At 42.4% G+C, this 21,690-nt stretch overlaps 2 protein-coding genes across 3 annotated transcripts in view; one reads left to right on the top strand and one right to left on the bottom strand.

Moving 5' to 3' along the window:
• Window positions 1-711: 711 nt before the first annotated feature.
• RIDA (reactive intermediate imine deaminase A) lies at window positions 712-10,608 on the bottom strand. The gene is made up of 6 exons (XM_048841320.2): window positions 10,394-10,608; window positions 6,421-6,526; window positions 5,549-5,603; window positions 4,417-4,485; window positions 2,046-2,101; window positions 712-1,631 (listed from the first exon to the last, which is right to left on the bottom strand). The coding sequence occupies exons 1-6, from the start codon at window positions 10,591-10,593 to the stop codon at window positions 1,569-1,571; spliced, it is 549 nt and encodes a 182-aa protein (XP_048697277.1). The 5' UTR covers window positions 10,594-10,608; the 3' UTR covers window positions 712-1,568.
• Window positions 10,609-10,660: 52 nt separating this feature from the next.
• The window catches only part of POP1 (POP1 ribonuclease P/MRP subunit), a 42,013-nt gene continuing 30,983 nt past the window's right edge, over window positions 10,661-21,690 (top strand). Inside the window, exons 1-5 of one of the 2 annotated variants that reach the window (XM_048841318.2) lie at window positions 10,661-10,843; window positions 12,151-12,297; window positions 12,744-12,929; window positions 18,323-18,498; window positions 19,751-19,999. In XM_048841318.2, the coding sequence (XP_048697275.2) occupies window positions 12,153-12,297; window positions 12,744-12,929; window positions 18,323-18,498; window positions 19,751-19,999 (756 nt within the window). In that variant the 5' untranslated portion in view covers window positions 10,661-10,843; window positions 12,151-12,152. Of the gene's footprint in view, window positions 10,844-12,150; window positions 12,298-12,740; window positions 12,930-18,322; window positions 18,499-19,750; window positions 20,000-21,690 lie in introns of both variants that reach the window. The other variant, XM_048841317.2, reaches the window with a different exon arrangement.

Raw genomic sequence — 21,690 nt, 5'->3', positions numbered from 1 at the left:
TGTGCTAAACAAAACATTAATTTTCATTAAACATTCAAATAAAACATTTTCAACTGATTTACATGAGTTACTCACACTTCCGTGAAGTTGTGTGTGTTAGAAGTGACTCAAGAAAAGCAAAGATAAATCAGATCTAGAGATATAGGTCCAGGATCTAATCCAGGGGTCTCAAACATGCAGCCCGTGGGGCTATTTTCTGCGGCCCACCAGCTCCCCGCAGCCCCCATAGTGTTTACCTACAGCAGCTCTGGCCCGGTCCAGCCCGGCGTGCACTGGGGGCAAGGACAGGCTCCCCGCCTGCCTGCCCTGCCCTGTGCTGCTCCGGGAAGTGGCCAGGACCTGGGGAAGGGGGGCACAGGGGTCTGGGTGTTGCCCTGGCTGTGCCTCCAGGTACCTCCCCCTAAGCTCCCATTGGCCACGGTTCCCTGTTCCCAGCCAATGGGAGCTGGGGGGGCAGTGCCTGGAGGCACAGCCAGGGCAACACACAGACCCCTGTGCCCCCCTCCCCCAGGTTCCAGCCGCTTCCTGGAGCGGCGCAGGGTCAGGGCAGGGAGCGTGCCCTGTCCTGGTGTGTGCCGGGCTGGAGCCCGCCCCCTGCCACACCCCTCCTGCACCCAGACCCCCTGCCCTGAGCCCCCTGCCACACCCCTCCTGCACCCAGACCCCCTGCCCTGAGCCCCCTGCCGCACCCCTCCTGCACCCGGACCCCCTGCCCTGAGCCCCCTGCTGCACCCCTCCTGCACCTGGACCCCCTGCCACACCCCTCCTTCACCCCCTGGGGGCAGGGAGGGGGCAGAGTTGGGGTGGGAATTTCAGGGAAGAGGTTGGAATGGGGGCTGGGAAGAGATGGGGTGGGGCCTCATGGAAGGGGCGGAGTGGGGACAGGGGCGGGGCAATGGGGGAGTCCTCTGATGCAGCCCTCAGGCCAATGTACTTGTCCTCATTTGAGTTTGAGACCCCTGATCTAATCAAACACTTCAGGTGTTCAAAGCTCATACAGTGAATCCCCAAATATGTATTTTCACTTCTGTGCTGCAGCGAATCAGGTTTTCTATAGTTAGAAATGCATGAACTCCAGCTCATTTATAAAAATATTAAGTGATGTATTAAAAACCCAGGTCTATGATTTATATCTAGAGTGCTAGCAGGATTTCTAAAGGTTACAGCATATGCTATCATGTTACCACCAATGCAATTCTCTGCTTCCATATATTTTGAGAGTTTGTTCATTATTGGATAACCTTACCTGAAACAACCTTTTAGGAAGGTGACAATACCCAGCCACCATTACAGACTAAGGCCCCAATCCTGCAATGAGTACAGACAAACCCTGAAACCAGCGCAGAGCCCCATTGATGACAATGGGGCTACACATGGGCACAGGGATCTGCCTGCACAGAGTTCATTACATGATGGGGGTTTTAGAGAATGTAAGATCCTGCAACAGACTGTGCAAAGGTGCTTTTCCATGGAGCTTCCAAGGGGGTGAGCCCACAGGCAGCCAATTGCAGGAACAGGGCCTAAGCCTCAGACACAATTAGTAGTGTATTAGAGTACTGTATTTATAGTCATGCTGATGCCTCTTGGATTGGTCCCTGGATGGCTACAGCTTCAATCTCAACTCGTGCATTCTGTGGGGAAAACATTGAAGCAGAATAGGAATTTAGAGAGACCTACATTTTTAAATTATTGAGCATAGTACCCGTTACAAAAAAAAAATGAATCAAGATTTGTAGAATTAAACCTTGTAGTTTTCCAAGGTATTTTTTTCCTATTAGTAATTTCTTCAGCAATGTTAATGAAAACTGAAAGCTTTCTTTTAATCATTCTACATATAATAATCCCTTATTCCTGGAGTGACGTTTCCTCCCCTTTAATGTTACAGACAGGGAGAGAGTCAGGGAGATTACATATTTTAACTACATAAGAAAAAAATCCTCCATTAAAAGCAAACTATTCAGAGAAGTTAGCTAGGAATGAAAATCCTCCAGCTGCAAGAAGTTAGAGAGAGAATAGATATTTATAGAAGAACAATTGACACTCACATTTGGCAAAGCAACAACCTGGTAGGCTGCTCTGGCTGGGAAGTTACTCCTGAAAACTACAGTTTAAAAGATAAATAAATGAATGAATAGTTTTAACTTTGCCCTACAAGATACAGTTCAGAATTATCTATAGAGATACATATACACAGTAGAATGTTTACAGTTTAACAGCTATGAGACAAAAATTGCTGGATTTTTTGGCCTGTTATATAATCTCAGTAATTTACTTTTTTCCATGATCAAGAAGAAACATATAGCTCAGCTTCCCTGGTATGATGCAGCCATTGTTTATACCACTGGCATAGCATAGCCCTAAACACCAGCTTAATTGCCCCAGGAAAGGTCACCACAGTGTACGGGTGATCTTCCGGAGACATAGTTGATGTGGGGGCTCTTACATCCAGATGAGCAAGGAAAAGGGGCCCTGAGCAAAGGAGGAGGGGCATTGCAAGGGTACCTTGCATTACACACAAACTCACCCAGCATAGGAGCCAGTCCTGCAGACAGCAGCACAAGGATCAATGGAGAGCAAAGGGAAGTTTTCAGCCACCTTTATACAGTATGCCCTAACCTGCACTCCATGCAGTTTAACTGAATGTCATGATTAGGCTCCTACTTTGAGGATACCTAGCTAACAGAGTAAGAGATCTGAGTAAGGTATAATACTGTGCAAATTCAGCTGTTGTGGACAGCTTTTACTGGTAAGTTTTAATTCTAAGATCAGCAGCTGATAAGATCTTATTACTGAATCAGGTTAAGAAGTCACAATGAAAAAGCAAACACCAAATGTGTTAATGAATTACAGCTACATGGGAGCCTGGTAATGAGCAACTAGATATTTAACTATTCTGCATCCTGTACATATGCCCATGGAATTGCATTTTGACATACAAAAGAGAGACTACTTCAGATTCAGAAACCACATCTACCATGAAAGAAAAACAGTTACTTGAGGCCAGAAGCTGCCATGGATTTAAAAACTGAGTCAACATATATTTGGATTATATAGATAAGTACTCAGGATCCCATGTTCCTGTTTCATCTGTAATACTTGTACTAAACAACCAGCATCACACCAAAGAATTCAACAGATTGTTTCAAGATAGCAACAGATAAACACACAATCCCAGACAACCTGACAAGTTAATCATTTGAAGGCTGCCAACAGCAGCATAATATTAGGGAAAATACAAAGATATGCATGTAGAATTGTAGAAAGTCTGCTCATATTTGGCCCCGCAAGTCCAGCAATACAAAGGACCTGATTTTTACTAGGCTTTGCAGTGTTTAAGAGGCATACCATTTGGGGCTCTGGTAAACCATTAGGCTATGCTCAAACATTGCTAGTTCTCATTTGGTACAAGATATATGGTCCCCATCTCCTCCTTTTGGATACACAATCTCTCATATGGATTCTAAGTTGTTGAGACAGAGAAAGCCAAGAACATCCCAAATTAATTTTCATACTCATTATTCAGCCACATTGAACTGAGCTCTCTGTTCTGAGGGAGCCCCTCTTTACAAGTTTATATCACAGACAATATTGTATTTGCCCATCTCAGAGTGGTGTTGTAAGAAGAATTAGCTAAAGTGTTATGTGAGGGCTATTTTTTTTTTTAAATCTTGTTGAGTCTATAAAAACAATTATGCACAGAGTGTTAGAATTCCACAATGTTAGTGAGTGCTAAATTTTGTTTCTGGATTACCAGTTTATCTGAGAGAACTGTAAAACCAGACACCCTATCAACTACATATGTGAGTGGGTTCTAGAGTGAAAGTTTCCATTCTGATCCATCTGTTTTGGCTGTCATATGAATGTAAATATACAGTTCCAATTTCACCCACTTTTGGTAAAGCCAAATCCCTCTGGGGGGCTCTTCAAAGCATGGAAGACATGTAAATTGGGAGATCTGCCTCAATGAAGGATGAAGTAATATAGAAGAGTCAGTTAAATGCTGAAGCTGCCCTTCTAATACACCAAGTTTTGTGGATCTACAGTATGACTGACACTGTCACCTGGCACTATGATTTGTGTAACATAGGGATGGAATTTGAATCCTATCCATAGTCCTTTTCACATATGGATTATTAAAAGCACATTAAAGTGAGAAAGGCAGAGATTTAGCTAGCAGGAATAATCTGAACACCTGAGTCACGGGGAAACAGACATCTTTTTTTGAATGACTAATATTCCTATTAAAGATAGAAATAAGCATAGTTCATGCATAAGTGACTTTCCTTTTTGTTTTGACTATCCAGTTTCAACCCATACCTTATACAACGTCAAAACAGATTGTCATTAAGTTTTTCTCTTAGTGAGCAATAAAACTGTACAAGATACTGCTAAAATGGAAACAAAACATCCACTTACACTGCTTGTAGATTTCATTAATATCACTGAAGTCCTTCATGTCAGCCATCAACACAGTAGTCTTTACAACTAGAGTTACACAAATGCAGATATTATGGAGCGCTGGGTTGTATGCAGCATGCAAATCCCAGTGCATTTCTTTAATATTCAGTTCATATACTTCATTTTACCTCAAGTGATAAACCTCACCTACTCTGAACACTGACATCTATTGTTAACATAAAAATGAAGTTAGATCCACTCACCCCAACTTATTACACTATATCATGACGTTTTAGAAACAGTGAAGTGCCCTGAAACTCAGCATGTACTACTGCTTTCATAAGATTTTTTTCCTAATTAAGTGCAATATCAGGAATTTTCAAAGGGGCACACACGTTTAGACTCACTTCATGCTTTCAGGCTGAGATTTTCAATGCCATGTAAGGGAAATTAATGGGAACTGTGTGTCCCTAAAGCAGATTTGAAAATCACAGCCTTAAATTCCTTTGCAAAGCTCATTTCTTCCATGAGGCACAAATGTGTTACCGTACCTCCAGCCATTGCCTTTTCAAGGCTTTGTCTACACTATGATTTTTTGTTACCCTTTTGATCTCCCCCCTTTCCCATTGCTAATGCTGGCTCAGCTCCATGGTTAATGCACTAGTGTTGACAGCATTTTAAGCCCCAGGGGTGGGATTCACAAAAAAGTGTTTAGGCAGCTTGAAGCCTATGGGAAATAGGCACCTAAATACCTTTCTGAATCTCACCCCAGTTCCTGTAGACCTGCTCTGAGTTGGGTTAGAGGACAGGATGCTTAAAGTGCCAGCCGCCATCTGGAGCCCTCTCTACACTAGTGTTCCTGCAGATGGGGCTGAAAACAGTAGCATCACTAGTCAGAAATTTGGGGCAAGGACAGCTGAGCGTCCACACCCCTAAAATAAAAAAATCTTTCCCTGGGTTTCCCAGGTGTATGGGGTTGTCTTTTTCAATTTAAAATCCTTGGGTCTAGGATCATATTTTCTTTTGTATCACACAGCTATAAGCACCAATTATGTATTCAACAAAAAAGATTCCCTTAAAAAAGGTCACTTTGTTTTCTTCTCTAAATAAAATACTTGGACATCTCTACTATTCTTATGTAGGCACTCACCATTGCAGTAGTCGCAGTCTGCAGCTTTCAGGATTTCCCCTATATTTTTTAGAGCCTATTGAGAAGAAAAACAGAGCCTTGAGGTACCGACATTGTTAAAGTTATAGCTTCTCTACATACCAGCACCACAAGACGTAGCTATGAAAGTTTACTCCAGACAACCTCAGATGGTAGCCAACCTTTTCATTAGACAAGTGAAAAGGAAGGTAGGTTACGAATCATCTTCCACAGCGACTGCACTTCCAGCAGGGCTTCCATTTTTATTCCTTGATTTAACTCAGGAAAAGGCACATATGTAAGATGAGGGGCTCCCCACTGCACAACAGCAATGTCCAGAGACAATGCCCTGACAAGTAGGCCAGCTGGCCCTTTTCAGCCACTAGGATTCTTACTTAGATCCCCTCCCTGGGGTCTGCTTGGAAGCTCAATCTTTGTTATAAGTATCTAATGAACGAGTAACAAGGTAGGTGAGGTAATATCTTTTAATGGACCAACTTCCGCTGGTGGAAGGGACAAGCTTTTGAGCTTCACAGAGCTCTTCTTTGGACTACAACACTGCGAACGGTCAGTAATTGTCCAATTAAATTTAAAGCACCATTTCCACCCCTGCTGGAAATAAGGATTTCTCACTATTTTCCTACCCACCCTCCCATTATTTGGGTGGGAGAAAGCAAGGATAGAGAGGAGGCATTGTCCCCTACTTTAGCCCTCCCCCAGCTTCCTGGATTGCTGTGTGGGATGGTCTTCAATACTCCAGCCTCCATGTTTGGGCCTCTGTTCTCTATGAATAGCTCCAGGGCCTAAACACAGGCCAAATAGTAAGACACTCAAATATTAAGTTTATTGCTAGGGGGCTTTGGATAACTCCTTACCTGTTTAGCTTCTTCTTTTGCCCCTCCAGGCACAAGCTGGCCACTAGAAGGATCCATGCCTAGCTGTCCTGCGATATACATGGTCCGGTCTATCAGCACCGCTTGACTGCAATTGTAAGTCATACATATATTTACAGCTCATCCAGAAAAATCTCGTTTCCATCCAACCACTCAGAACTATTTTGAGCAAACCTCTTGAAGAAATATTTCACCTTTCCCCCCCATTAATTTATAACATTTTATGGGGGTAGAAAACTCAGTCTGGGAAGGTGGCAACAGACTATACCACCTCTTTGGGAAGTAAAGTACTGTGTAAGAATCATAGGACCAGTTATTTTTAGTAGTAGAAAAGGCAGAGTCAGTGTTTACTGAAAAGAGAAAAGTTAACTTGGTAACAAAGAGAATGTCACTTTCAAGCTTCTAAAAGATATATTTCTACTGTCAACAACCCCCCTACTCACTTTTGAAAGTCTTGCGCATAATAATGAAAGTGTTGCTTTCCATCCCAAGCGCTTTTACAAACATTGTTATGTCTCAACACCACCGAGATTTAGGTAAGAGATACGTTACTGGCAGCTTGGACCAGCGGGTATAATGTTAAATTATGACTCAAGAGACCAGGATTCTATTTTCTTCTCTGCCACTATTAGCACTGTGACCTTGGGCAAGTTAACTTCATGTCTCTCTGTCTCAGTTTTTCCATTTGTAAAATGGAGATAATGCTTTCCTTTTTAAGAAGTTTTGAGATCTATAAGTGTTATTATAGAGACCACCTCACCAGTCACTGAAGTGAAACACAGGAGCTTTTTAATAGTGCACAAACACTGTACAGAATTGTTTAGGGCAGGAAATGAAGAATACTTTATCCCTTTGAAAATAAAGGGGTAGTTTAGACTCTCAGTCCTCATCAGCGAAGTTCGACATGCAGTTTACCAAATGAAGGAAGGAAAAAGCCCCAGGAAGAGACAGACTGACAACCGAAATAAGACCTGGAGGCCAAGACCTCTGAGAGACCCTTGCTCAGAGGTTTAGCCATTACTTGGCAACACAGACGATACCGTCTAGCTGTAAGGAGTCCAACACCATTTTGCTGCACAAGAAGGGGGATTGTGAAGTTCTAAAGAACTACCATCCAATATGCCTCCTCTCACATGTCTACAAGTTCTTCACCAAAAACAACAACAAACCGACTCACAGAGTCTGGACAAGCAGCAGTCGAGACAGCAGGTAAGTTTTCAAAGGAATTTCAGCACAATGGACCATATTTTCCACTATAAACCAAATACTGGAATGCTCAAGGGAATACAAATTTCCTTTATGCTTTGCCTTTGTCAATTATGAAAAAGCGTTTGACAGTGTAGAGATCAATGCAGGGTTGAAAGCTCTTGCAGAGCAGAGCATCGACACAAACTACATCAAACTACTAAAGGAAGCAAATTCTGACTGCACTACGATTTAACTGTTTGACATCCCAGTTAAAAAAAGGTGTGAAACAAGGAGACCCTGTTTCACTGAAACTCCTCACAGCCTGCCTCGAAATGGTAATAAAGGAAGATGAATTGGAAGGGTGGAATCAACATCAACAGAGACCAGTTAAACACCTCAGATTTGCGGACAGTATCATGTTGATTGCTGAAAATACTATCAAACTACAGACAATGCGGCAAGAATGCAACACAAAAAGCAGCCAAGTCAGACTGAAAATGAACCACTCCAAAACTAAATTTATGTGGTCTGATGCCTTGCCAAAAGCCCAAATAACACACCAGGGAGAACAAATGAAGAAGTTGAGCAATTCATCTATTTGGACCAAGAAATTAACATGCGCCATGATCAGGAAGATGAACTCTCACAAAGAAAGAAAGCTGGTTGGCACGCATTTAATTCTATCAAGGATATCCTCCAAGAAGAAGAAAAAAAAAAAATCAACAAGGCAATATGCACCAACCTCTTCAGCTCAGCAGTACTGCCGGCAATGTTGTACGGCAGCGAAACCTGGACGCTGATGAAGATAGAGGAGCAGCAACTGTCTATCATGGAGAGGGCAATGGAAAGAAGAATTCTGGGGATTTCAATCCACGACCGAGTCCCCAATGAAGTGATCAACCAGCAGAGTGGAGTGCAGGACATTGTTGTTTAAAGCAGGTACAGTAAAATGTGATGGGCCAGGCATATAGTGAGGCTCACTGACAATGGACTGAAGCTATGTACTAGCACCACAGCCGACCTCCAAAGAGATGGGCAGATTTCATCATGAAAAGACATGGCCACACATGGAGAAGGAAGGCCAGGATAAGAGAAGAATGGAAGACGTGTTGTGATCTGCACAATCTATATGAAGGCTGAAGGATTGATCAATCAAGGTGAATTTACACTGGTGGATTGTAATTGCCTGAACTGGAATTTGTTTCCCTCCCTCCTATTCAAAATGAGGTAAGAAATAAAAAGCTATAATAAAATATGCAGTTACTAAAATATAACTATTCTGATCAAATATCTCATAGATATTAGTGATACAAATAAAATGCCAAGCTAAAGATTTACAAAAATTAGACTAAGACAGCTGATATCTTTTTAATTTTTACTGGACACATCAAGTGTTTTGATTATTTAAAGCCACAGGACTTCAACATGGAATTCAGCATTCAATAGGTCATTCCAAAAATACATAGACCATGGAAGACTTTTAGGAACTCCCTGGATTATTTTTCTTTATTTAATGAGTGCATGGGTTTTCTAATGTTGGTGACTAGGAGCTTTAAAAAGAAGTGCCTTTAATATTCAACAGTAATGTAAGTAATGAAAAAAAATCTAAAACAGTCAATTAAATCCACATTTTTAGTCACAGTTAGCCATTGCTTGACAAATCAGCTACAACTTGGTTACAGTTGCGAGGTTAAAAATCTGCACACCTGCTCTCTGGCTGTATTGCTGAAATCTGCTGATGGGCTAACTTTAGAGACATTGCCCTCTATGTTCCCTTCTCTGCAAATTCAGCATATTTTGATTGCCACTGAACATAGGGCTGCTGGCACAACACCCAGTTATTTCGGACAGCACACAATTAAAGACTTCAAAGCCAATTGCAAAACATTATGTAAACGCAAAAAGATTTACTGAAACATAGTTGCCCAATAATAATGTTTCTAGTCACTGCAATAAAAAGAGATTGAAAACTTAAAACAGTATTTCATAATGCAGGCTGACAAACCCACCATTACCCAGCCACAGACACAACTAACATCTATGACAATTCTTCATTTTTTAAAATTTTCAAGAATATTATGCAAAAAGAAAAGGAGTACTTGTGGCACCTTAGAGACTAACCAATTTATTTGAGCATGAGCTTTCGTGAGCTACAGCTCACTTTATGGACACTTCCTCATTGCAAAATATCTGCAATACACAGACGCTGTAATTTCCCCCTCTCCGTGTCTGTCCCCACAACTCCCAACGTGTGGGATTCTCACTTTATCCCAGGTTTCAGAGTAACAGCCGTGTTAGTCTGTATTCGCAAAAAGAAAAGGAGGACTTGTGGCACTTTAGAGACTAACCAATTTATTTGAGCATGAGCTTTCGTGAGCTACAGTAGCTGACGAAAGCTCATGCTCAAATAAATTGGTTAGTCTCTAAGGTGCCACAAGTACTTTTCTTTTCACTTTATCCCAGTTCACTAAGCCTCAACCATCTTTTCCTTCAAGTCCATCCTAGTCTCGCTTCTTCTGCGATGCCCACACGAGCTGCCGGCTTAAATTTAAAGTGCCTCCAAGTTGTTCCCTTTTTTGGCCTCCCCACTATGTTCTGCCTTGTCTCGTCTACAGGCCCCACTCGCAAAACGGGCTCCGTGCGGATCGTGGACTTGGCGCCCCAGCGCAGTCACGGGGCTAGCCGTGTGGTTCTCTTTGCAGCATCCAGGCCATCGCTCTACGAGGCAGAGTCCCCGCTAGATGAGCGCACGAGCCTGGCACGTTACCTGTAGGGGCCCATTACAGCCGGTGCCCTCGAGGTGCTGATTATTCGCTTTATCAGGGTGGCCATGGCTGCCCTTTGCCACTCGCCGCGAGGCTCCGCACTTCGCTCCCTGCGGACCCGCTGGGACAGCCTCGCTCTTTTACCGAAGAATAAGGGTTCCACCCCCAATCCCACGTGGGGGCACGGCACCGAACCGCGCATGCGTCTCCGGAGGGGGACAGTTCCTCCTCCCGCGGAGCTTGCTGGGGGATGTAGTCTTTTCGGAAGGGCTCTTATGCGCTTGCGCGGTCCTCACGACGGCGGCGGCGGCGGGTCCGGCGTGGTTGTCGTGGGCTGAAAGGCCGGGGAGCTGAGCGCTGGCGGGAGAGCAGTAGCCGGAGGCTGCTCCGCTGCCGGGGAGAGGGGCAGAGGGGCAGAGCCTGGTGGGACATCTACACTCTTCCGCTTCCAGGTACCGCCTGGGGGCCTCAGCGCCCCGCCCCGCTCTCCCGGGGGGCCGGTGCCCCGCCCCGCTCTCCCCTCTCCCGGTGCCCCGCGCGCGCTCCCGCTATTCGTTGGGGTGCCTGGTTGCCCTGGCCCTGTGCCCATCACCCCAGCCCTGGCTGTATGGACTCAGGTCGCCCTGCCTGTCCTGTCCCTGCATTGCAGCGCTAGCCTGTGACGGGATGCGGCAATAGCCGGCTCCCTAGCAGTCATTCCTCCTCCTCCCCCCTCTCCCCCCCACACAGGCTGTGCGTTGTAGCATCCGACATGCTGAGTCAGGAAGCGAAGGTCAGACACGTGCATTATATGTGGTCCCCCCCCGTCCCCTTCACTAAGTTCACTCCAGGGGAAACACATCTGCTAAACGTCTCGTGCCTTACTCCAACAATTTCAGCAGAAGATGAAGTTCAGTTTGGGATTCGGATTGGCATAGATTGTAAAACCGTTTCTATATAGCATGCAGTCAAACCTGTCAATATTTTGTGCAGTGGCTGGATTGTTTTAAGGAATCTACTTGCAGCTTTCCATTTAATTTATTTGTTTCCTTTATGACTTGTGTGTCCACTGATTTTTGTACCAGTAAAACTATTCTGCTAGGTTTTGATAATTAAATTGGTCCAACTTCTGGTGTGGATGCGTTTCTCTGTGTAAAGGTGTGTTATAGCTAAGCTTGGAAGGATTAGTTTTCTATCTGTAAATGTCACTAAGTGTTGATTTTACCATACACACACAAATGGAGAAAAAATATTTCCATTGATAACTGAAATTTATAGATAGCAAAAGTTAGAAAAATGATTGAGCATTTATTAATTTGATTTAAGAATGCTTATTTTGACTTGTGATGGTGGTGGTTTTGTGTTTTAACAGCTAAAAAGCTTTAACTTTTTTAATCTCATCATTTACTGTTATTACATTGTCTCACCCCCCCCCCCACAATTTTGTTTAACTGAAAACTTGGTAAAAATTAAAAATGCTTAAAATTAACATGGATATTATCTGTTGAAATATTTTAAAAAATTGAATTCTGCTAAACCAGTGTAGCCTGTTGCTTTTCCCCTGACCTACAGAATTAGCTATTCTACTGTAAAGCACCTTTATAACAATAGAATTGCAGCAACATGTGGGGAAGTTGTACCACTTAACTGTACTGGTGTATAGGTGAAGTGGTACAATTTGTGTGCATAGATAAGGCCTGAGGTATTGGTTTGTGATGCCAAGTGGAAGAGTACATGTGCTGATGGTCTCCTTTTTAATTTTTGTTTGTTTTTTCGCCAGAAATGTCTAATGCAAGAGAGAAGAAACGAGCCAAGAAAATGAGAAATCAGCCTGCTAGTGTCACTTTATCTTCTGAGTGTGGACCATGTCATGGTGGAATACAGCACCATAATGGGGGAAGTAGCTCTTTTCAAACTACAAAACAAGGTGTGAAATGTGTGAAGTTCATTCAGTATTTATTGAATACAAATATTTTTCCCAACTGTCATCTTTTTGTATGTCGGTCAGTGTTTAGTGCATTGGAACCAATGGTGGTACTTCTCTTCACCTAAATTAGGTAAATTAAGTGTTTGTAAACAGATGAACTGACAGCATTATGTTTTTAGGGCCACCTTTGTTCAAGGTTTTGTGCACTTCTTTAAAATAAATCAACTTAAAAATAATCAGAACTCGCTTTTAATTTTTTTAAACATACTGCTTCTTAAAGGGATCACATAAACTTACGGAAACTGGATCTGAATAGAAAAATGACTTTTTCTCTTTCATTTTCAAAAATGTAGTCACATGCTAGAAAAACTTTATTTGCTCGTTTATTCAGGCTAGTCTAATAGCATTTTCACGTCCTCTGTTTCTCTTTTTCAACATGCTAGCAGATCTCCATCCTGATAGTTCACAGGAGTATCAGCAGCAGAGACCTCAACATCAGTCTCCTGGACCTTCGTACAGGAAAGAACAACATTTTTCTAAGGGGCAAAATAGAGGTGAGAGAGGTAGAGGAAGAGGAGGTTGGGGAGGAGGACGCCAAAATGTTTCTCAAGAAATGCCTAAATACGTAACAGGTAAGTGTCCAGAGAAATTTTTGCTAGAAGTTACCATGGACTGATAGTTCAGGTCCATGTTTTTTTGTTTTTAAATAGTAAAAATCTATAAAGTAAAATAGATAGTAAAATCTGGAAGAACTGAGACCTTATTTGATATGCACTTGTGGACTTCTGTTTTATCAGGTATTTTTCCCCTCAGTAGAAATACTCTTCTGGATTGAAACTAACACTAAATCTTTGTTAAGCCACACTTTTTTTTTTTTTTTTTTTTTTTTCCCCTCAGTATTGTGGATTTAAACGTACTTGGTCACAAAGACATACATATTCTGGATTTTTGTAGGTTAGAAAAATGAATGTTGTCAGTGGACCTACATTTTTAAGATATGTCTACACTGCACACTTTTGGCAGTATGTAGAGGACATTCACTACGCATCACGGCCTCTAGTGCTGATATAAACCAGTGTAGATTGCGAGGCACTGCTTAGGCAAGTAGAGTAAGAACATGCCTGAATCCTGTGGGTGCATACCCTACTTATCCAAGCAGTACCTTCCCCATCCTATGTTGCTCTTTTTAATAGTGTAGTGTCCTGCTTCCTCCCTGCTGCTGTAATCTTTCCCCACAGCAGCAGGGAAAGGCCCCAGTAGCAGGAGCCTTTTACCGACACGTGTAGCTACACATATAGCCTATTTTTCACTGTGACATATAGCTACACATAAGGCTCACAACTGATCTTACTAATCTAAGGTCTGTCCAACAGTGATCTGTACCTCTCATGGCTTGTGTTATACGGATGTCATCATAATCTCAGGCTCTGATTATAACATACTTAAGTGGGTGCCAGTGTTTGGACTGAGGATGTTTCCAGGTGGTCTTATGCCCACATTGTGAATACTGCATGCAAATAGGGTTGCCTTGTCTCAAAGATATATTGGAAAAGGTTCAGAAAAGGGCAACAAAAATGATTAGGGGTATGGAACGGCTTCCATATGAGGAGAGATTAATAAGATTGGGACTTTTCAGATGGAAAAGAGAGGTCCCAAGAGGGGATATGATAGAGCTCTATAAAATCATGACTGACGTGGAGGAAGTAAATAAGGAAGTGTTATATACTCCTTCTCATAAAACAAGAAGGCAGCAGGTTTAAAACAAAATAAATATTTCTTCATGCAATGCACAGTCAACCTGTGGAACTCTTTGCCAAAAGATGTTATGAAGGCCAAGACTATAACAGGGTTCAAAAAAGAACTAGATAAATTCCTGGAGGATAGGTCCATCAATGGCTATTAACCAGGATTGGCAGGGATGATGCAATGTTCCCTCTAATTTCCTCCATCCATGTGCAGAATAACTTTTGTTATGCGCACTGAGGTATGCGCGGATGTGTACCACCAGTAGAAACAAAAAACCTAGATAGAATATGTTTTTAAAAAGTTACCATAGGGATAATTACTCCAGCCAAAACAGGTTAGGTATTTTAGAACTCGCACTTCAATTTAATTCTTTGAGTAGTAAGAGAGAAATAAAAATGATATGCATAGACCAGTCAAAAAACTAAAAATAACAACACTTTGAAAGAATAATATTACAGAGAATATACGTGAATTGCAGGAAGTACCAAGAAGTAACAACAACAATAATACAAGTATGTGTTGGGAGGTGAGTGTGAAAGACTGTCTGTGCGCATGACACAGAGACAGGGTGTGCTGGCTGCTGGGGAAGTTTCCGAGAGATGCCATGTGCTGTCTCTTTAAGGCACTCACTGAAAGCTCTCCTGCTCTGTCCTGAGCCCTGTCTCCCCTCCCCTACTCTGCAGAGGTGGGGTACATGGGAAGGGGAATCATAGAATCATAGAATATCAGGGTTGGAAGGGACCTCAGGAGGTCATCTAGTCCAACCCCCTGCTCAAAAGCAGGACCCATCCCCAATTAAATCATCCCAGCCAGGGCTTTGTCAAGCCTGACCTTAAAAACTTCTAAGGAAGGAGATTCCACCACCTCCCTAGGCAACGCATTCCAGTGTTTCACCACCCTCCTAGTGAAAAAGTTTTTCCTAATATCCAACCTAAACCTCCCCCACTGCAACTTGAGACCATTACTCCTTGTCCTGTCCTCTTCTACCACTGAGAATAGTCTAGAACCATCCTCTTTGGAACCCCCTTTCAGGTAGTTGAAAGCACCTATCAAATCCCCCCTAATTCTTCTCTTCCGCAGACTAAACAATCCTAGTTCTCTCAGCCTCTCCTCATAAGTCATGTGTTCCACACCCCTAATCATTTTTGTTGCCCTTTGCTGGACTCTTTCCAATTTATCCACATCCTTCTTGTAGTGTGGGGCCCAAAACTGGACACAGTACTCCAGATGAGGCCTCACCAATGTCGAATAGAGGGGGACGATCACGTCCCTCGATCTGCTCGCTATGCCCCTACTTATACATCCCAAAATGCCATTGGCCTTCTTGGCAACAAGGGCACACTGCTGACTCATATCCAGCTTCTCGTCCACTGTCATCCCTAGGTCCTTTTCCGCAGAACTGCTGCCTAGCCATTCGGTCCCTAGTCTGTAGCTGTACATTGGGTTCTTCCGTCCTAAGTGCAGGACCCTGCGCTTATCCTTATTGAACCTCATCAGATTTCTTTTGGCCCAATCCTCCAATTTGTCTAGGTCCCTCTGTATCCTATCCCTGCCCTCCAGCGTATCTACCACTCCTCCCAGTTTAGTATCATCCGCAAATTTGCTGAGTGCAATCCACACCATCCTCCAGATCATTTATGAAGATATTGAACAAAACTGGCCCCAGGACCGATCCCTGGGGCACTCCACTTGACACCGGCTGCCAACTAGACATGGAGCCATTGATCACTACCCGTTGAGCCCGACAATCTAGCCAACTTTCTACCCACCTTATAGTGCATTCATCCAGCCCATACTACTTTAACTTGCTGACAAGAATACTGTGGGAGACCGTGTCAAAAGCTTTGCTAAAGTCAAGATACAATACATCCACTGCTTTCCCTTCATCCACAGAACCAGTAATCTCATCATAGAAGGCGATTAGATTAGTCAGGCATGACCTTCCCTTGGTGAATCCATGCTGACTGTTCCTGATCACTTTCCTCTCATGTAAGTGCTTCAGGATTGATTCTTTGAGGACCTGCTCCATGATTTTTCCGGGGACTGAGGTGAGGCTGACTGACCTGTAGTTCCCAGGATCCTCCTTCTTTCCTTTTTTAAAGATTGGCACTACATTAGCCTTTTTTCAGTCATCCGGGACTTCCCCCGTTCGCCACGAGTTTTCAAAGATAAAGGCCAATGGCTCTGCAATCACAGCCGCCAGTTCTTTTAGCACTCTCGGATGCAACTCGTCCGGCCCCATGGACTTGTGCACGTCCAGCTTTTCTAAATAGTCCCTAACCAGCTCTTTCTCCACAGAGGGCTGGCCATCTATTCCCCATGTTGTGATGCCCAGCGCAGCAGTCTGGGAGCTGACCTTGTTAGTGAAGACAGAGGCAAAAAAAGCATTGAGTACATTAGCTTTTTCCACATCCTCTGTCACTAGGTTGCCTCCCTCATTCATGAAGGGGCCCACACTTTCCTTGGCTTTTTTCTTGTTGCCACCATACCTGAAGAAACCCTTCTTGTTACTCTTAACATCTCTCGCTAGCTGCAGCTCCAGGTGCGATTTGGCCCTCCTAATTTCATTCCTACATGCCCGAGCAATATTTTTATACTCTTCCCTGGTCATATGTCCAACCTTCCACTTCTTGTAAGCTTCTTTTTTATGCTTAAGATCCGCTAGGATTTCACCGTTAAGCCAAGCTGGTCGCCTGCCATATTTACTATTCTTTCGACACATCGGGATGGTTTGTCCCTGTAATCTCAGCAGGGATTCCTTGAAATACAGCCAGCTCTCCTGGACTCCTTTCCCCTTCATGTTAGTCCTCCAGGGGATCCTACCCATCTGTTCCCTGAGGGAGTCGAAGTCTGCTTTCCTGAAGTCCAGGGTCTGTATCTTGCTGCTTACCTTTCTTCCCTGTGTCAGGATCCTGAACTCAACCAACTCATGGTCACTGCCTCCCAGATTCCCATCCACTTTTGCTTCCCCTACTAATTCTTCCCGGTTTGTGAGCAGCAGTTCAAGAAAAGCTCCCCCCCAGTTGACTCCTCTAGCACTTGCACCAGGAAATTATCCCCTATGCTTTCCAAAAACTTCCTGGATTGTCTATGCACCGCTGTATTGCTCTCCCAGCAGATATCAGGAAAATTAAAGTCACCCATGAGAACCAGGGCATGTGATCTAGTAGCTTCCGCGAGCTGCCGGAAGAAAGCCTCATCCACCTCATCCCCCTGGTCCGGTGGTCTATAGCAGACTCCCACCACTACATCACTCCTGTTGTTCACACTTCTAAACTTAATCCAGAGACACTCAGGTTTTTCTGCAGTTTCATACTGGAGCTCTGAGCAGTCATACTGCTCCCTTACATACAGTGCTACTCCCCCACCTTTTCTGCCCTGCCTGTCCTTCCGGAACAGTTTATAACCATCCATGACAGTACTCCAGTCATGTGGGTTATCCCACCAAGTCTCTGTTATTCCAATCACATCATAATTCCTTGACATCACCAGGGCCTCCAGTTCTCCCTGCTTGTTTCCAAGGCTTTGTGCATGATTACCTGCTCTGTTCATTCCTTCTGGGGCACCTGGCAGTGGCCACTGTCGGAAGACAGGATACTGGGCTAGGTGGACCTTTGGTCTGACCCAGTGTGGCCATTCTTATGTTCACATAAATTAAATGCTATTTTAGTTGGAGAAAAGCCCTCCTATGTGGAAGCAAAGGGGCAAATAAAACGTACTAATTTACATGATTTGGCAATACTGTATCAATTGGTAAACTTTAAAATCAGTTCTGTCAGTTATCCAGGCATGATTGTTGTCAATGTATTTGTAAACATTCTGCAATGGCCAAAAGGGAAGCAATTATGGTATCTCCACCAACAGTTTTTTTTTTTTCAGCTTTGAACACTCAAAACAAATTATATAAATTCTATTTTCAGTTAAATTAAATGTGATCTAAGGAGAATATTCAGCAAGGCTTTTAGAATCATGTGCTGCATGACTGTTTGGTTTCTGCTGAGAGCATCAAAATACCTAAATAACTTAAATTATTTCAGTAATAGGGTACAACTATTTGAGTAGTTTACTAAACAAAACAAAAGTTAATATTGTAAGAGTCATTAGGGAGTTATAGCAGCAATATACTATTATTCCATAGTTACACAATTTTAAAATTGCAAACTTTATTGCTGCAAAACTTTTGTATTGGCTTGTATTATAAAACAAAGTAAGCAAAAGGCGAGCCTCTCATTTAATTCTGTTTCCATTATATCACCTCTGCATGTTTTTTTCATTTCAGCATCTACCTTTGCTCAAGCCCGTGCTGCTGAAATCAGTGTTATGTTGAAGGCAGTTACACAGAAGTCTTCCAATTCATTAGTCTTTCAGACTCTGCCTAGGCACATGCGAAGACGAGCCATGAGTCACAATATTAAACGCCTACCTAGACGGCTCCGTGAGATTGCCAGAAAAGAGGTACAATTCACTTATAGCATTTGGTATCTAAATATGACTGGTCTCTAAACTGCATCGTTCAGTTATTTTTGAAGTATGTTTTATGTCTGTTTTCCCTTCCTGCTTTTAGTGTGTGCATGGTTCCTTAAATTTGTTGTTACTTCTGTTGCTGAGCCTAGCATTCCTAATGTGTATTCTGAGTAATTTAAGGGTGACTGACTAAATGGCAGTGAAATACTTACTCATGGTAGCCTTCAGCCATTGCTTTACAGCAGTCAATTATTTCCTTAAACAAATCTGTATTTGATAAAATGACTGGTTCTGAAATCAAAAGATCTCGTCACTGCAAAGATTCTGAATATAATTTCAAGTAATTTTTTCCCAAAATACAAATGCTTATACTAATTTATTATTTTGAATTATTCTGTATGGTGTGGCCTTTAGTGTCCTCTAATGTGACTTATGCCTTTAACCTATATATTAGGATACTTAAACTTTAAGACTTACTCCTACTGGAGTCAAAAAGGAAAAACTCAGTTCCATGTCTTTTTAATCAAATGAAGTGATTTGGGTATCAAACTTCAGTGATACCCCTCTGGCAATTCAGGTTCTCTTCAGTTTATCCTTAAAGATAATGACTTATTGGTATACTGCTAGTCATAAATCTTTAGGAAAAGGACGAGGGCACGCAGTATCCTTAAATCTACCTCTGACATCCCATGTAGTCTGATATACAGTAAAATTAATTATGGGTGCTAACAGCTGTCAGCCACTTGTCTGAAGAGACCAGTGTCTACTTGCAAAGGCTAAAATTCACCTGTCTGCAGGTTTTCCTGAGCGTGAGCTGTAATAAACACTGGCAGCAGTCATGAATAGTGCAGGACTCTCTATTCAATTCTGCTGGTGCACTTGAGGGCTGATTCTCAACACCCTCTGTCTTTCCAGCCTTTATATTATCAATGTGTAGTATATTTTGATTTTTGTGCAGAAATTTGGACAACAGGCAAACAAACTCATTTTTTGCTGATAACATTGTAAAATTTTAACCTCAGTGTTCTTAGGTGAAGAATAACAGGCTTTGGGTTTTTTGTAAGTGTTTAAAAAATTAAAAAAAAATCTTAATTATGAACAATAAATTATACCATATGTTTAAGCTATAAATGTTTTAGCAGTGTTCAGTGTCTTCTAATCCAGAACAGCCATTCTCTTCTATAGAAACTTACTTGTGCTTTCAAGCTTGCCACTGAAAATATCTTCCATTCTGAAAACACAGGCAGAGAAAGCTGTGCATCAGAAAAAAGAGCATTCAAAGAACAAGTGCCGAAAAGCTCGAAGGCGTCACGTAAACTTGGTGGTGGAGTTTAATCGCAGGCAGAAGAAGAATATTTGGTTGGAAACACATATTTGGCATGCAAAGAGATTTCATATGGTGAAGAAATGGGGATACTGCTTAGGAGACAGACCCACAACTAAGAGCTATAGGGCTTGCTACCGAGCCATGACAAAACACTGCCTTCTTCAGGTATTATGCTTGCAACAGTTTCACTTACCTTGCCTAGATAATTAAGCAGTTTACCTTTAAATTATAATAGATGTCTCATTAGAGCACTCTTGAAGGGAAGCATGTATAATGATTTACTAGCTATTAATTTTTGATGTTATGAAATGTCTGAGGTAGAGAATGATTGGGTGGAAAGAGACTGAGGCAAACAAACCTTTGCAGGGAATGTTTAACTATACTTGAAAGGTTTCAGAGTAGCAACCGTGTTAATCTGTATCCACAAAAAGAAAAGGAGTACTTGTGGCACCTTAGACTAACAAATTTATTTGAGCATAAGCTTTCTTGAGCTACAGCTCGCTTCATCGGATGCATGCAGTGGAAAATACAGGGGGGAGATTTTATAGACACAAAACATGCGAAAATGGGTGTTACCATACACACTATAATGAGAATGATCAGTTAAGGTGAGCTATTCCCAGCAGGAGAGGAAAAAAACCTTTTGTAGTGGTGCTCAAAGTGGGCCGTTTCCAGCAGTTGACAAGAACATGTGAGGAACAGTAGCGGGGTGGGGAGAAACAAGCATGGGGAAATAGTTTTACTTTGTGTAATGACACATTCATTCCCAGTCTTTATTCAAGCCTAATTTAATGGTGTCCAGTTTGCAAATTAATTCCAATTCAGCAATCTCTCGTTGGAGTCTGTTTTTGAAGTTTTTTGTTGAAGAATTGCCACTTTTAGGTCTAATCGAGTGACCAGAGAGATTGAAGACACCATCATAAGGCCTAATAACATCAGCCACACTATATCAGAGGCTCATTCACCTGCACATCTACCAATGTGATGTATGCCATCATGTGCCAGCAATGCCCCTCTGCCATGTACGTTGGCCAAACCGGACAGTCTCTACGTAAAAGACTAAATGGACACAAATCAGACGTCAAGAATTATAACATTCAAAAACCAGCCGAGAACACTTCAATCTCTGGTCACTCGATTTACAGACCTAAAAGTGGCAATTCTTCAACAAAAAACTTCAAAAACAGACTCCAACGAGAGACTGCTGAATTGGAATTAATTTGCAAACTGGACACCATTAAATTAGGCTTGAATAAAGACTGGGAATGAATGTGTCATTACACAAAGTAAAACTATTTCCCCATGCTTGTTTCTCCCCACCCCTCTACTGTTCCTCACATGTTCTTGTCAACTGCTGGAAATGGCTCACCTTGAGCACCACTACAAAAGGTTTTTTTCCTCTCCTGCTGGGAATAGCTCACCTTAACTGATCACTCTCCTTATAGTGTGTATGGTAACACCCATTGTTTCATGTTGTATATATAAAATCTCCCCCTTGTATTTTCCACTGCATGCATCCGATGAAGTGAGCTTTAGCTCATAAAAGCTTATGCTCAAATAAATTTGTTAGTCTCTAAGGTGCCACAAGTACTCCTTTTCTTTATACTTGAAAGGTTTTGTATTCAAATACTTTTCCCTATATGTAAGCTAGGAAACTCTAATCCCCAAGACAGCATCTCAAACAGGGTGTTCTCAATGGCAAACATTGTTACCGAATTTGTTTCCTCTGTCTAACCTCAGACCAATAATCTGTGCCTTACATAAGAAATGCTTGCCGAATCAAAACTGGCAATTAGCAAAGGAGGTCAAACCTTTACTTTTAAATAAAACAGAGCAAGCAAAATTCAAATTACTAT

This window comes from Caretta caretta, chromosome 2 (genome assembly GCF_965140235.1).
Source record: "Caretta caretta isolate rCarCar2 chromosome 2, rCarCar1.hap1, whole genome shotgun sequence".
NCBI lineage: Eukaryota > Metazoa > Chordata > Testudines > Cheloniidae > Caretta > Caretta caretta.
This window is presented reverse-complemented; position numbering and strand designations above follow the sequence as displayed.

Coding starts and splice junctions, on each gene's coding strand:
- RIDA (XM_048841320.2), bottom strand. CDS start 10,593: ATGCGCGGTTCGGTGCCGTGCCCCCACGTGGGATTGGGGGTGGAACCC. Junction 5,604..6,420: donor CAAAAGAAGAAGCTAAACAG/GTAAGGAGTTAT, acceptor TCTTCTCAATAG/GCTCTAAAAAATATAGGGGA. Junction 4,486..5,548: donor AGACTGCGACTACTGCAATG/GTGAGTGCCTAC, acceptor GTGTAACTCTAG/TTGTAAAGACTACTGTGTTG.